The sequence below is a fragment of the Molothrus ater genome, chromosome 1, assembly GCF_012460135.2.
Source record: "Molothrus ater isolate BHLD 08-10-18 breed brown headed cowbird chromosome 1, BPBGC_Mater_1.1, whole genome shotgun sequence".
Taxonomy (NCBI): domain Eukaryota; kingdom Metazoa; phylum Chordata; class Aves; order Passeriformes; family Icteridae; genus Molothrus; species Molothrus ater.
The window spans coordinates 56,225,312-56,241,413 of record NC_050478.2 but is presented as its reverse complement, the minus strand read 5'-3'; the positions used below and the strand labels follow the sequence as shown (position 1 = coordinate 56,241,413).

Below are 16,102 nucleotides of genomic sequence, written 5' to 3'. Positions count from 1 at the left end.
AATTTGGACTTTTATACACAGCTTTTTCATTATTGTTTGCAGATGAGGTATAGTCTTTAAAACAGAAAGTAAAAATATAATTGGGACCAGGCTGTTTCCAACTGTCCAGCTGCTCACCTGTGACCAAAGCACTAAACTTGGCTAACCTCTGTGAAAACAGCATTATGAAATGCAAAAACCTACTATCTTTGAAATCTGCATACAAGAACTGCTCTAGATAAGGGTCACACCAACTCTCTTGATATGGGTTTATACAAATATATTGAGAAAGATTACTCAAGAATTTAAAAAATACCCAGCTTTACTCTGGTAGCATCTTTTAACTCAAATGCTGTGACAGCAGCTCTCTGACCTCAGTGAGCAACAGACTTCCCCAGGCATTTTCCTGGGGAAGGCTGTGAGAAGATCGGAGAAAAGAATGAGAAACAATTCGTACCTCCATGTGCTGCACCTGTTGTGCACGTGTGGAATGTGTTATGGAGATTGTTTACAAAAGGGTGATTTCTTAATCAGCCACTGGTGATGATGTTTGGATGGATAGACCAAGGAGGTCAAAGCTGTATCAGACTGTCTGCAAGGGTTACGAGTTTCTTAATTAGTATAGTATAAGATGATATAGTATGACATAGTAGAATAAAGTGATTGATCAGCCTTCTCGAATCATGGAGTCAATGCTAATTATTACCCGGCTGGAGGCCTGCGGCAACAAAATACAAATAGTACTACTGAAATGAAGGTTTTACATAAAGAATGAAGGAGAAACGTTTGGGCAGGGATTCCAAAACAATGACCTGTGTAAAAAAAACACTTTGCTAAAAGTCCTGGTCAAGCCCTTACGTTTCTTCTTACCTAGTTTCCATACATAGAAGTATAGTAAGAGAGTTTGGTTATGATGGTAAATACAACACTATTTCTTAGATTATTTCTTAGGTTAGTAGGTATCTTCTAAGTATCTACAGCTCTGCTGAGCAAATCAGAGATTTCACCTGACAGCTGGTGTTTCCAGCTCTGCCCCATTCTGGATGCCATTGCACTTCATAGAACTGATGGCATGCCTGTGTCCCAAGTACCTCAGCTGATGCATTGTTTCCCCTCCACACCCAGCAAATCCAACTTCTCCTACAATCACTGCATTTTTTGCCATCCTCTCTAAGGATGGACAACACCACAAGTAGTTATGCATAGAGATAATGTGTCAAGAATCCTAGGCAGAAAGATACAGAAAGTAGTTGCCTGAGGTTACAGAACAGTCCTACACCCTACCCAGACAGGCTTTCCACTGCCTTCAGTGAGCTCAACACTGAGGAATGGTGGTTTCACCTAAATGGCAGAGGTCACAGCTCTCTCCTTAATCAAAAGAAGCCATTATGAATGATCATTAAATTAAAGTAAAAATTCTTCCTAAATAACTAGTCTTAAAACTGTATTTGTATTCCCAAAAAAGAAATTTAGTTTTCTACCACTTTAGGCTGTTCTTATTAAAAACCCTTGATTTCACATCCTAGAACTCTTAAGGTTTTTCCACTAGGAAATCAGTCTCATTTCATTAGTCCTTGATTATATCTACCCTTCCAATTCCAAGCAAAAGTAATGTATTACCAGTTAACAGATATTCTTAAAATATTTTGCGTGTGTGTTATTCTATTAGGAATGGAACTAGCACAGTTAAAAATATCTAGCACAATTGATTTATCTGTGCCTCTCTGGTGAAAAATGTCCTTCTGTAGCTTCCTGAGCCACAGGGACACTGTCCTTCACTCTAGTAAATCTCTGAAAATATATCTCCAGTGGGTAATTCTGCTTTGCAAAAAACACCATAACATCAAAAAGTCTCCCCATACAAAAAGATTATTGCCTAGTTCCCTAAGTTCAAGATTGCATACATTTTTCACATATCAAGACAAGTGTTGGCCATCTCTTTATTCCTTTTCAGCTGAGGAGTAACAGAAATCTGAGCAACTAAGGTAAGATTTTAGAAGTCCTCAAGCCACAGAGAATCAGAAACTTGTGCATGTGACATGTCATTCTTTTGACAGACCAGCTAAGGATGATGCTACTGAACACTGTCAATACTGTCTATTTGTTTGTGGGTTTTTTCATAGAAATACATGCAGTGTTTACCAGGTTTGTACTTTGGAAGGGGTCTAAAATAGCAGACAAAGTCCTGAAGTCCTCAAATACATCTTCTAAAGGTACCAGGCCTGAATTTTTGTCCCTTAAGTGTGACTCACAGGGAATCAACTGTATCTCTTAGTTTAGTGTTGAGTGAAGATGATCAGAGCCGACTTCTGGCAACTTTAGATGACTACAAGACATTAGATCTGAGAGCCCCAAAACAATCTACCTGACAAGGAGCAATAAAATAGTTTTTCTAGCAGCCGAGGCACTCTAAGAGAAAGATCTGAAGGATAACTGCACTTGATAACTACGTGCTTGGAACTCAACTACTCTAACAGAACGAGTCCTTCAGTCTGCAGGAAAAAACCTTCTCCAACAGCCAAACACACCTCCCCAAAACCCAAGTGGGATCCAAGACGAAAAGCCTGACTAAGGCGAGAAGTTTGAGATCGTTTTCCCTGGGGCCTGGACGCCCTGTTCGAGGACTCCCCTCTGCGATGTCGGCGCGATGCTGAAGGGGACCAGCGGCCCTGACGCTGCGCCCGGCCCCGCTGCGCGCCCGGAATGCTCCCACTGCGAAGCCGCCGCTGTGCTCGGAATGGAGAGCCCCGGAGGGAAAGCGATCCCCGCTGCGTCCCGACACTCCGGCAAGGGACGCCCGGAGACCCCCTCCCAAAGCGATGCTCTAGCCACAGTGGGGGCGCTCCCACCTTCCCCGAACTTCAGCCCCACGCCCCGGCTTGAAGCACTGCCCTCGAGGACCGCGCACACGCGAGGATGCCCAGCCGGTACCGCTGCAGCAGTCCCGGGGCGGTAGCGGCGAGCCCCACCGCACGCTGCCGGGACGCCCCCGGCCAGCCCCGCCAGCCACTTACCCCAGAGCAGCAGGACGGGGAGGTGCCGCCGGCGGCTGCCCTGCGCCTCCATCCCGGCGCGGGCGGCAGCGGCGGCGAGCGACCGCGGGGGACGGAGCCCGCATGGGGCGGCCGGTCCGCAGCCGCAGAGGGCCCGAACCCGCCTCAGCCCGCCCGCCGGGGAGGTTCCTCTTCATGCCTCGGCGTCCAGCCCCGGGCGGCGGCGGCAGCGGGGGCGGGCGCGCTGGGGAGCAGCTCCCCCGCCCCTGGGAGCTCCCAGCGCCGGCGGGGCGGACCCGGCGGCCGGGCCGAGCGGGGACGGGCGCGTGTGAGTGAGGTCTGTGTGTGGCCGCAGGAGCGCGGCCGTGCCTCCCGCTCCTCCAACAGCCACGGCAGGAGCGATGCTGCTGCCAACCCATCGGTCTGTGTGGCTGCCTAGGGGAAAGGCACCTACCCTGCACGGGGAAGGTTCTGGTCGTAAGTGTCCGAGGGATTCAGGAACTCTTCACCTCTTGCCTGGGAGCCAGAGCAGCTTCTCTCATCACAGCATCCTGGCGGTGGGGCTGAAGGCATGAGGAGCTGGAGGGCCACCTGTGTTAGTCCACCTGCAGCCCTTGCATGGCACCGACGTGTTGGCGTGCTCAGTATTTACAGCTGAACATGGGCAGTGAGCTGCCCTGACCCCACACAGACCCAGAGCAGCCTGGAGTTCTAAGATGCTAAGTGTATTTTTATGTTGAATTTCATCTTTGCCTGTCTCTTTTCAGAGATGGTACAGCTCCTGGTTTTCATCAATATTTAAAGGCTGTGTTCCTGGAGCTCTCTCTCTAGGAAATTAGCATCTCCATCAAGAAACTCTAGACTGGGAAGCTGCTAAAGGCAACTTTTCTTACCTAAAAATAGTAGTATTGCTCAGTAACAAAAACCCAGACTGTTCCTCTAGGTAGATAGACACTCCACCTCAATAATGGCCTTTTAGTAGAACATTAAATCACTGCCATTATTAAAGATCAAATGTACCATAAAATTTCAAATTTCAAAAGATATTTTCAAGCCACACACAAGAAAGAAGGGTACTTTTATGTATCAGTCAGGTTGTTAACTTTGTGTGCTTGCCTAGCACAGTGCTCCAAACACTTTTGGAGAGTGGGACCCCAACACAGGAGCAGAGTTATGCAACATGTGCCGTTGTAACCACTGTTTTCAGTACACAACCTTTGTCTGATTTATGCTGAAGGAAATTGAAAACTTTGGAAACCACAGAAAAGGCTCGGAATCCAATGTTGAAACAACTCTGCAGACATTTAAGTGTGTCACTTAGAATGAACCTCCTATCACTTGTGTGCCACTTCTTCCACTTGGCTGGAAGCAAATCTTGTAAAATACCATAAACCATAAATAAACCATAGCTCAGGGAGATTATCCTTCAGCAGAGGGGCTGCCATTTCTGTTTTGTAAGGAGTGTTTGCAAGCTGGCCCTGCCAGAAGGAGCTGCAGCAAAGTGACAAGCGTGAAGGCACATACACCACAGACTTGTTATACCATCTATAGCATCCTTTCTAACAGTGAGATCTTGATTTCCATCACAAATTCCATTTCTTGCAAATCTGAAAATACAGTTAGTATTTTCAATAATTTAGACTGATTTCCAGGAGGTTCAGCATCATGCTTTATATGCAATATTATATGTTTATAATGTTTAAAAAGTACAGTATATTATACAGTATAAAGGCAATATTTTTTGTAACACACATGGAGATAATACTGACAGGTATTTTTACATCAATTGCATTTGTTTTCTTTGCCTCTTTCAGATGAAAAACTGGCAAAGTGAGTGTTGCTTCTTCCAACTCTCAAGATTCAGCAAGTACTTCCCATTTTGTGCTTGCAGCACATAGTTTGAAGATGCAAACGGTACCTCTGAGGTAGAATAAATAGATAGAATTTATAGGTAAATGCACTAATGCAGCATGTTTCATTGAATCACAAGCCAGCTGTGCTAGGTGATACCTGCAGCAATGTGGTTTAAAATGAGTAAGTCTGGTTCACACTTGAACAAAACAGTGACAGCATTAGAATTGGAACAGTCAGCAAGATGGTTCAAAAATCTTTGGCAATTTGCAGTTTTTCAGTAAGACTGCCTACTCCCCCCAGCCCCATTGTATTGCAGTAATGTGAACAGATTTACTCCAGAATGACTGCAAACAACCTTTTTTGCTCTGCAAATCTGCCTCGATAGCCTCGTGTACCTACACCAGTAGCAGAAATCCAATTCACCTTCAAATAAGAAATTCTGTAAATGCCCTTTGCTGTACAGAGCTCTGAATCCCATCCCTGACACAGACACTAGCAGTGACCTCAGAACCATAGTCCGTTTTAATTTCCAGACATACAGCCTTCAGAGATCACACTGACACCTTCTTAGGTATCCTGAAGACAGTGCTGCAATCACATTACTTCAGGTATTTTCTAAAACACTTAAATCTGCTGACAAGACACTGAGTAAAAGAAAATATAGCAATAGACATGTAGGTAGTTGTGTCAGTATGGCAAGTTCCTGGGGAGTCCATAGTGAGAAGAGATGGAAGAAGTCAAGCTGCTCAGGACAGGTATTATTGCCAGCACTACAGGGTTCAGAATAGTGCAGGATAAGGTAATAAACTTTCTTCCTCCAGAATTTAACTGATTCAACAGAAACTGAAAAAAAAAAAAAGTTAGGAAAAACCTGAAGACATTACGCTACAGAAAACAACATCGCCTTTCCTTGTTACCCCGCAAATGGCCCTGAGAGAGGCCTTGCTTGTCCGTATGGAGGGACTTTGCCCAGTGTCAGATGAAAGCTTTCTTCACCTCTTCCTAGCACAGCAATTTTGTATAAAAGGCACATTAAGATTTCAAGACCAGGTTTTAATGGGATTGCTTGCTGGACTGAGGTTTGAAAAAGTAGGTTCAGTTCGCCTGTGGTTTTCAACTAAAGTAGGTCATCCTTCCTATTTAGTGCTCCTAGAAGCATGCTGTTCCTGCTCCAGAAATTAAAAAAAAAAAAAAAGAAAAGGATCTGCAGGTTATTAAAATAATTCCTCTCCTTTTACCATCAATATAGAAATGTATAAACATGATAAAACACACCCCCCAGTTAAAAAACAACTTCTTCCTGTGAGTCAAAGGCCTCACTGTGGTATATTGACTGCACATAATACCCAAATTTAGTTTACATCAGTCAGATCCGATGAGCTGAAACTCTTTACACCTATAATACCTGAAACGAAGGAGGAGAAAAAAGAACAATTTTTTAATGTAAAGATCAGAGACTTTTTAACATAAGAGCAGTCATGGAATACAGAAGTACACAAATATTTTGCCAGCCTTCTAAAGCTTAAATTTTAAGCTATGTATGGTTGTGCTCTGTGATTTCAGCAGGGTTTCTATGTTCAGAGCATCTAGGGAGTGTTCACATATTTCAGACTGCACTCTATTTCAAAAGTGCTGAGCTGTGAGTATTTAGCACCTCTAGGACCTCTAAGCACCTCTTATTTTATATACCTAGCTCTGACATGACAGCCTTCACATGGCACAGCATGTGGGCTTTGTTTGAAGGAAGTGGAATATGCAATTACTCTGTTTCCATACTAGTTTCTAGTACAGTAAATTGTTTGAGTAAAAAAAAAAAAAAAAAACAAAACAAAAAAGAGCACAGAAAACAAGGTACTTCTGTACCCTATGCCATCAACACCAAGACCCAAGACCTACCAAATAAAAATTCCACAAGTGTCATGATGCAGGTCAAGGGAAAGCAGACAAGTGTTATGGAATGATGGCAAATGCCTCTTCCCTCTCTCTGGGAGAATCTCCACAGTCAAGGATCCTCTACCAAGGCACCCACCCCTTGTTTTACAGCCAGCAGTGCAAAACCCAAGTGCAAATATCTAGGAACTGGGATGTCTTGCTCATTCCTATCTGTTGTTCTCTTACTAAAAAGAGTATCCCAAGACCACTGGTGACTGTATGTCATGCACATCATAATTGTCTCTTCCTGTTGTACACGGCTATTGTTTTTCAACACCAGCCAGAAGCTTTGTTATAACAGAAAATCTTTTTGTAATTTGGTTCAGGGATGGGAAGTAAGTCATGCCTTCATTTTAATGCAAATATAAGCTTAAGCAAAAGGCACACAATGCTCTATTCCTTCTAGACTAAATAAAACCAAAATTAATTTTAAAGGTTTTAAACCTTTAAAACTGTCAGTTATGTTCTAGAGGCCCTGACTTTCTACTCAGAAATTAATTTTGTTTTTCATGACAGGCTCACTGAGCAGTTTGAAAAATGCTGGGAAAGAATATATATATATATATATATATATATGTATATATACCATGTATCCCATACATGGTTGTGTCTGAGAAATAACTCAGAAAATCAGGGAGAAAGATACAAGAAGTTAAGTGGAAGAAACACTGTTGAGTTGGGTTTCTTTTCCCTTTAGAAATATTAACACTGTTAGAGTTTATTTTCAACCAAAATCTTATAGAGATGAAAGCTGAGATACATCTGAAGGAACATTCAAGGATCATTTTATAACCATCAGAACTCAGCTGACTCCACAGAGATTGGTGAGACAGTAACAAAAATCTACTGCAATAGAAAACAGCAAAGCCTATTCGAGTTCAGTCTAAACACAAGATTTCTGATTCCACTTGTGGGCTCTGATCAGTGCAGTTCTGAACCAGCATCCCCTTATATGGAAACATACTAAATGTACTTCTTAGGTGCATGAATGGCTTTAGGGCTGAGCAAGACAGATCCTAGAATACTTCTTAAATGAGAAATTCCATAAATCTCTATTCCATGGAAAAATGCAGCACTATATAAAATGGAAGATATTACTATAGTAAATAGAATGTTATTTGGTGATACAAAACAAGTGCAATACATAACATTTCTAATTATCCAGTCCTGCTCCTTAGTATAATTGTCCTTCTAAAGTAAAATAGAAAATAAAAAAATAAATCATAACATTTTTTCATTAAGTCTGAGTTCAACCTCGATTGCATTCACACATATTTGTATCATAATAAATCATCCTATTTTAATCTTGTCATCTCTACAGCCCCAAGGCAACCCCAGTTCATTCACAGAACACTCACACCTCTTTTTCACTGACACATCTCACAGCATTTGCTACAAATTGCTTAAAATGTGAAAGCAGACACAAATATCACCTCATGCTGTTCTACTTGACCAATTTCCCTCAGAGTGCCATGGTGCAGAGCCCCAGCTTCCATTACTTGAGGAGAGGACCCAGAGAGCTTCCCCTACATCATGCATTCACTTTATTAGTACTACCTCCCTTACTCCTGACTTGGAAGAAATGCACAATAAATACTTTCACTTACTAATGAGAAACTTGGAGAAAGTTTGTTGGCAGTGTGCCTGAAGAACATCACTGATTGTCACTACCATTTAAAAAGGGGAAGGGAGGAAAGAAAGGTGGTGTTTCAGAGACACCGTTGGTTGTGTTTTCCATCTCTTTCATAATTTGTCCAGGATTGGAAATGTATCCATTCACAAGGGTTCTTTCACTATTTGACCACATACTTTCATGTCTTGGGATCCCTTCAAATGATCTCAGGAAAGGAGACCAATTATTTCCCTCACATAGAAATGAAACTACTGTTTGCATTTACAAGTGCATCAATTAAAGGTTTAATTGTGTTTATTGTATTTGCAGAAATGAGACCATCTGCTCAGGTTCTGCTGGCCTCAAATGACAGAGAGTATCTTAGTGTGACAAGTGACCATAGCTCTCATTCGAAAAAATGATGTTTCTCAAACATCTAGGGCAGCACAAAAATAAGAACAGGACACAGGTGGGAACAGTGAGTTACAGATTTATCCTGGTAGCACTCACTATATTTGTCCTATATCAAACAGCAGTGTAGGCTGCTGCGACTGGTGTGCTCAATCTCTGATTCACAGAAAACCAACATAAACTTTAGGAAATTCCTATTATTAAGGAAAGTGTGTATTTATGCATTAGTTAACAGGAAATAATATCAATCCTCAAATGAAAGTATAAATGATAGAAGAAAGGAAATACTATCTGTTCAAATGTTTACTTTTTATGAAAGGCTTTGTTCATCAAAAATTTCACTTTACAGAATAAGTAGCCCTTCATATTTAATTGAATTGCTGTGAACATCTCTCACTATTTTTGACTCTAACAGTAGAATGATCTGCATCTTATGGAATTATCAGTTAAATCTTACAAAGGATCCTTCTTATCATCACTTATTTTTGCTTTAAATTTAGAAAAGATTAAAAAAGTGAGATAACAAGAGTTCCCATAACAAATTTACTAGATACTAAATTTTTCTATGTAAGGGAATTGAAGAAATAATATAGATGAGCAAAAGTGCTTTAAATAATCTAGATTAACTGAAATAGGCAGCTATTTTATTGGTAGACAGAGATATAAAATATGCCAAAGATGAGCTATCTTTGTCATTGTTTCCAGAGATTTCTAAATCAGAGGAAGAATGTGAGTAAGTGGACAACAGGCACACCAGGTAGTGTACCACTGGCCCACATGCACACTTGACATTTTCAACTACTATATCAGCTACTGAGTTGCAACTCCATAATTTCAGGTGGAATTTGCTGTTTGATCTTAGCAGGCATATTACAATGCTGCTCTAGAGGAAGTGACACCTATCAGAAAATATGAAATCTCCCACAGCCCAAAAGTCAGACCAAGATTTCAAGTTCACAGTAAAGTCAGTGTTGAACACATCAAAGGTAGGGGTTTTTTCGCACTGCTGTCGCAAGAGTGTAATTTGCCTTCATCATACACTAGAGCTTCAAATAACTGTGAGATTCCAAACGGAATAACCCAGAACAAAAATAATAATAATAACATTAATAATAAATATTACATAATTACAATTCCCCAAAAGTGCCTAAAGCGCATGTTGGGGGGGAAAAAGAATCCTAAGTATTTAACCAAAAACTCAAAACCTGTTCACACTGTAAATTAGGCAACTACTTTTAAAAGACAATACCTATGTCCCAACTCTTTGTCTGTCAGAACCATCACTGTTAACTTTTTGTCTACTCTTCAGAACACTGCTATTCTAACTCTGAATAAAGGCCTATGACTGAGCTTGTGATGAATGCTGGGTTCATAATTTGAGATAGGAAGTTCATTTCTTAAATGAATAAGTTTTATTTAATAGATTCCTTGTCATATTTCTTCCTTTCTGGAAAAAAATAAATAAAAGGATCTGTCTGGTTTTAACTGGGATAGAGTTAGTTTTTTCTTAGCTGGTACAGTGTGATGTTTTGAATTCAGTGTGAGACTGATGTTGATAACACACCGATAGCTCAGCTGTTGCTCAGCAGTGTTCAGCCTGAGCCAGGGGCTTTTCAGGTTCCTGTGCTCTGCCAGTGAGAAGCTGCACAAGGACCTGGGAGGGAGCATGGCCAGGACAGCTGACCCAAACTGGCCAAATGGATATTCCAGACCATAGGGCACCCTGTCCAGTATATAAACCTGGGAGAGCTGGCTAGGAGGGGCAGATCACTGCTGGGAAATGGGCTGGGAATCAGTCAGCGAGTGGTGAGCAATAGTGCTGTGCATCACTTGTTTCTATTGGGTTTTATTGCTCCTTGTCTCTCTTTTCAATTACAATTGTCAGTAGAAGGAGTAGTATATTTTATTTTGTTTGAGCTATTAAACTGTTCTCATCTCAACCCAGGAGCTTTGCCTCTTCTTTCCAATTATCTTTCCACTGGGGTGAGGGTAGCGAGGCAGCAGCTACATGGCTCTTGCTGGCTGGGGTTAAACCACAACAGACATTTTCAGCAGTACCTGGAGGATTGAGATAACAACAAATCTGATCAAAGCTTTTAAAAACAAATTACTTTAAGGAATCATTGAATTGTTTAATCATTGCTGGTCACCATGTTGTTTCATTTGTTCCCTGCATGTGTGCTCACAGGCACATTATAGAACGCTTCTTGATGCACATCCCTGTGGTGATGCTGATCGTCGATGGGGTGTGGGCTAAAGTCACAACTCTGTTGCTCTTTGCAGGAGTGGTTTATGGATGGAATCACTGATCGTGAACCAAATCCTGTCTGACTGCTTGGCACTGCATCACCTCTGAACCTCGGGAGCCATCTGGTGGAAACTATTAACAATCACACCTTTTAGCGATTGCTCGTAGCGTTAAAAGGACCTTAATTTCCTGAACATTTCTTTAATTTGTCCGTTTTGCTGAGCATGAATATGACAGTTTGCGAGATGAGCTCAGAAAGCCCAAGTGGGAGATTTTTCTTCAGGTAAACACTCACAATGATTTACAATAAATCCATATGTGTAAGAGATGGGCAGGGATGTTTTCTGAAATAATAACACATAGATTTACTTTTCTCAAATATTTTTTTCTGGAACGTAAAAAATGTTAGTTAATTGATAGCAGAGCTTCCATTAAACTCCAAATATGCTGATCTTAAGAAACTATGGAATAATGTGCTGTTCAAACAGTAAGTGAGAAGACTTAAGCAGGAAAGCATTAATATTATCTAGACATCATATTAATTAATTTCCTTAATCAAAGAAATCCTTTGAAGAGAATTTTCTTCACCAGATAAGAGAAAGTAATTATCAGCGGGGAGAGGATGTGGGTCACAGCAGAAAGGATGCCATGCTGTACCAGGAAGAGACACCCCGTGGTAGCAGCCTGAACTGCCCTTCCAGCAGTCGCCTGCAAAGAAACAGCAGAATGAATTATATTCAGGGATTAAACAATTACTTATAAAACCACTTATTTTAATAATACAGGTAACAACAGGACAGATATTATGTAAAAGTCGCAATTTTGGTTTCCAAAATGCCATTCACAAATTTAAGCTCATCTTTAAGCTCACAAACCAGTGTTCATCTTTTCATGTCTTCCTCTCCCCTTACCTGAGGTGTGACTGTCCATGCAGCTAGAGCTCTCTGTCACATTCTTTCACATCCTCTATTAACTAAATTCAAAATAAATCCTTTTGCCATCAGTGCTAGGCATCCCACCATCTCATTACATTAAAAAAATCCTACAGATTTTTTTTCAAATTTCTTGTCTTCACTTAAAAGATCCTTCAAAGCCCTCCCCAACTCTGCCTTTTGCTGCCACCTTTGTACACTTACATTTGTATATTAAAACTCTACATTCCCAGACAAAACAACATGGAGGGAAATCAAGGCTTTCCTGACTGTAAGAGCCAAAAAACCCACAGCCTCAGAGGTCACTGCAGCTTTGATCAGATGTGGTATCATGGATAGTATAGGGATAAAATGTTTCTAAAATAACGGTTGGAAAGAAAGGTTGGGCCAGTTAGGCCCTGGAAAAATGTTAGGGTGGCAGCTTCCAAGAGGTGAAGAACGAAGCCCCACAACACCGGCATTGTGTGCGCAGCTTTCAAACTGCTAGAGGACGGTGTTTTGCCCCTCACCTGCCTCTTCGATTCACTCTAGCATTCGTATGGAAGGAGTTCTTGAACAACTTCCATCTGTTTTGTTGCCCTCCATTGAACCTGCTCCAGGAACTGCCTGTCACTCTTGTCCTGAGGAGCCCAGAACTGGACACAGCACTAGAGATGTGATCTCACGACAGCAGAGTAGAGGGTCAGGATCACCTCCCTCCACCTGCTGGCAATATTTTTCCTAATGCACCCGAGGATACCATTGGCCTTCTTGGCCACTGGTATGGGCTCACTATTAGCTCATGGACGGCTTGTTGTTCAACAGGACCCACAGGTCCTTCTCTGCAGAGATGCTTTCCAGTGGTTTGGCCTCCAGCCTGTACTGGTGCAGGACTCTGCATTTGTCCTTGTTGAACTTCAGATAGTTCTTCTCTGCCCTTCTCTCCAACCTGTTAAGATCCTTCTGAATGTCAGCACAACACTCTTGGCTATTGACCACTCCTCCCAGCTTTGAGTCATGAGTGAACTTGCTGAGGAGGTATCTGCTCCTCCCCCCAAGTCACTGATAAACAAGTTAAACAATACTGGACCCAATGCTGACCCCTGGGAGACACCACCAGTGACAAGCCTCCAGCTAGAGCCTCTTCTGCTGATTTCGTCCCTCTGTCATGTGCCATTCAGCCAGTTCCCAATCCACCTTGCTATCCACTTATCCAGTCCACACTTCCTGAATTTGCATATGAGGACATTGTGAGAGGCAGTGTGAGAAGCTTTGTTAAAGTTGAGGTAGACAATGCACAGTGCTTTCCCTTCATCCATCCAGGTAGTTGTCTCATCATAGAAGGCCATCAAGCTGGTCAAGCATGATATACCTTTAGTGAATCAATGCTGACTACTTCTGATCCCCTTCTTTTGTCATCCACGTGGATAGAGAGGGCCTCCAAAATGAGGCACTCCATCACCTTTCCAAGGATTTTGTTGTCATCAGTGCTTTCTGGGAACCTCCTGGACAGTTTGTGCATCACTGTCTTTCTTCTCTAGCAAATGTCAAACAAGTTACAGTCCCCCATATGCTTGTTAATTTGAGGCTGATTCAAGCTGTCATTTTTTTCTCCTGCTTAGGCAGCCAGTAGGAAATACCTGCAGCTGTGTTACCCTTGCTAGTCTGCAACTCCACCACTGTGCCTCTCTGCTCCTTCTCAAGCAGCATGAAGCTCTTCATGACAACAGCTCTTCCAGTCATTTGAGGTATCCCACTGTCTCTGTCCCTCTGCGAGCCTCTCAGGTACCCTCGGCCAGTCCCGAGTCTGCAGAAACCCGGGGGCAGCCCTGACACGGCCGACAGCGGGGAGACACTCTCTGTGCCCCGAGGGTACTGAGGGCACCTGGGCTGGGCGCCTTTGCAGCAGAAGAGACACCAGAGACATCGGTAGAAGATAAAGGGCTGACTCTTAGCAGGGGTTAATCCAAGGTTTTATTAGGAGTCCCAAAGGAGCTCCTGCACCTCAGGGGGCCTCCTGCCGAGAGCCCCGGGAGATGTGTCAAGGTCATATTTAAAGGGAGGTGGAAACCAAAAGTAGATAACATTTTACCAACCAATAAATGACCTAAGGGATGGATGCTGGGGGATAAACATATAGGACAGCGTATGGGACAAGGCTTGGGGGGCTGACTCCCAGCCTCTGGCTAATCACTCAACGACCTGGACCAAAACTTCTGGATGGAGGGGATGGGATGCTGAGTGATTGACAGAGAGCCAGGGTGGGGGTTTGGGGATGATCTCATCCTGGGAGAGGGATAACACAGGTAAAGGGAGGGGGCTACAGTTTGGGATAAACCATTTGGGAAAAATATGGGGATACAAAACAGACCTACTTCAAAGTATTACAAAGTATAAAAACGCACTACAACATCCCACCAACTTTCCATAATCACAATGAGATCAAAGCCCTGTGACTGCATACAGATCTCTAGTTTGTCCTGTTTGTTCTCTATATTGCAGGCATTGTTGTGCAGGCTCTTTGTAGTATTTAATAGTGTCAATATCCCAGTAGGGGTGTACAGGGATGCCACACAGTTCTGTCTTCTGGTTATGTCTTTGGCTGCTTGTTATTGATCAAGCTATTCTCCCTTAGACCTCTTTTTGCTGCTAGAGTCATCACTACAGTTCTCCCTGTACCACACCTTATCTCTGTCAAGCCTGTCTGTGTCTCCATTTCCCCTTCAAATCTAGTTTAAACCTCTCTTCATGAGCCCTGAGCCCTGAGTAAAGGGTCCTGAGCCAAGACCCTTTACTCCCTTTGAGACAGGTAGTCCCTGTTAGTTGCCAGCAGGCTCAGTGTTGTATAAATTGACCCAAAAAACCCCAAAATTCAACTCATAACACCTATCTCAAAGACAGGTGTTCATTTTCATGATTTGCCTGTTCCTTGCCCAAACATTCCCTGTAATTTGCAGGACAGAAGAGAACACAACTTGTGCTCCAGTTTTTCCTGATCAGTTGTCCCAAGGCCCTGAAGGTCCCCCTTGATTCTCCACAGCCTTCTTGTTGGGACATTGTTGGTGCCTACCAGAAAAAACAGTAGAGGGTAGAGTGGGTTGTACCAGGCTGGGAAGCTTCTTGATTATTTCTCTTACCCAGGCCCCAGGGAGGCCACATATCTCCCTATGAGTTAGGTCTGGCTGGCATATCAGGCCCTCCATTCCTCTCAAAATGGAATCACCAATAACTACTGCTCTCTTTTTTTTTTTTAACTGGGGAGGTCATCATGCTGAAGGTAGGCTTCTCTGCCCTAAGCAACATGTCCATCCCAAAAAAACTTTAATCCACAGTCCCATTTCCCTGGTCCTGAGATTCCAGGGCCTTGTGTAAGGTCACATAGGGAGGTGAGCTAGGTCTGGAGGGGATTCACCTGCCACCCCAAACAGAAACCCTTTTCTACTCCCCTTCATCTCCAAGGTCACTTCCTTCTACCTGGAGGTAAGAGGGTAGGGGATCCATTGCTTCTTGTGAAGTGAATGGTGGGTGCATTTTTCTACTTCATCTCTGTAGCTCAGAACTGTGGTTTCACACTGACCATATGGGAAATTCAAGTCTTTACTCTGGGACCATTATTTCAGTGCACATCTAATAAGTATGTAGGTGCAAATTAGTTGTCTAACTCAGATGAAGGTGACTATTTGATCTGAGTACAGGAAATCACAGTAACAAGCAGACAGGAACTGTGCTTAACATGGTTCTCCTACTACACGTTTCTTTTTTATAAGTTTCTATTATCTTACTATAAAAATTGTAGAATCTGGACTTACACTCACAAGGGTTATTTGGTCCTGTAGTAGTATCATTTTAAAATACATATACATATGGGCTTTCAGAGATAAAGGCTTTCATTCAGCCTTTACCTACCTACCTGGTATGTTTTCTCAATGAAAGTCATTATAGCAGAGCACACATCATACCTCCTTCCAGGGCAAAATCAGGGAGATACATGGAAGTCTTTCTGTAGCCAAATAACTGATATTAACTTGGCCTGCAGACATTTCATCCACTTTTTAATGTCTCAGCTTGTACCTACAGTTCAGCCCAGATTACACAGTTACATGTGTTTTGTAGTTCTCTACCTAATGCATGAATGTAAAACTGTATGGAAAATAATTGACTG

At 42.5% G+C, this 16,102-nt stretch overlaps 1 protein-coding gene across 2 annotated transcripts in view; it reads right to left on the bottom strand.

Annotated features, from left to right (window-relative positions):
• Positions 1-3,259, bottom strand: part of RAMP3 (receptor activity modifying protein 3) — a 140,948-nt gene extending 137,689 nt beyond the window's left edge. Inside the window, exon 1 of one of the 2 annotated variants that reach the window (XM_054516370.1) lies at positions 2,994-3,259. In XM_054516370.1, coding sequence (XP_054372345.1) covers positions 2,994-3,045 — 52 coding nt within the window. In that variant the 5' untranslated portion in view covers positions 3,046-3,259. The remainder of the gene's footprint in view (positions 1-2,993) is intronic. The other variant, XM_036378588.2, reaches the window with a different exon arrangement.
• Between the last annotated feature and the right edge of the window lie 12,843 nt (positions 3,260-16,102).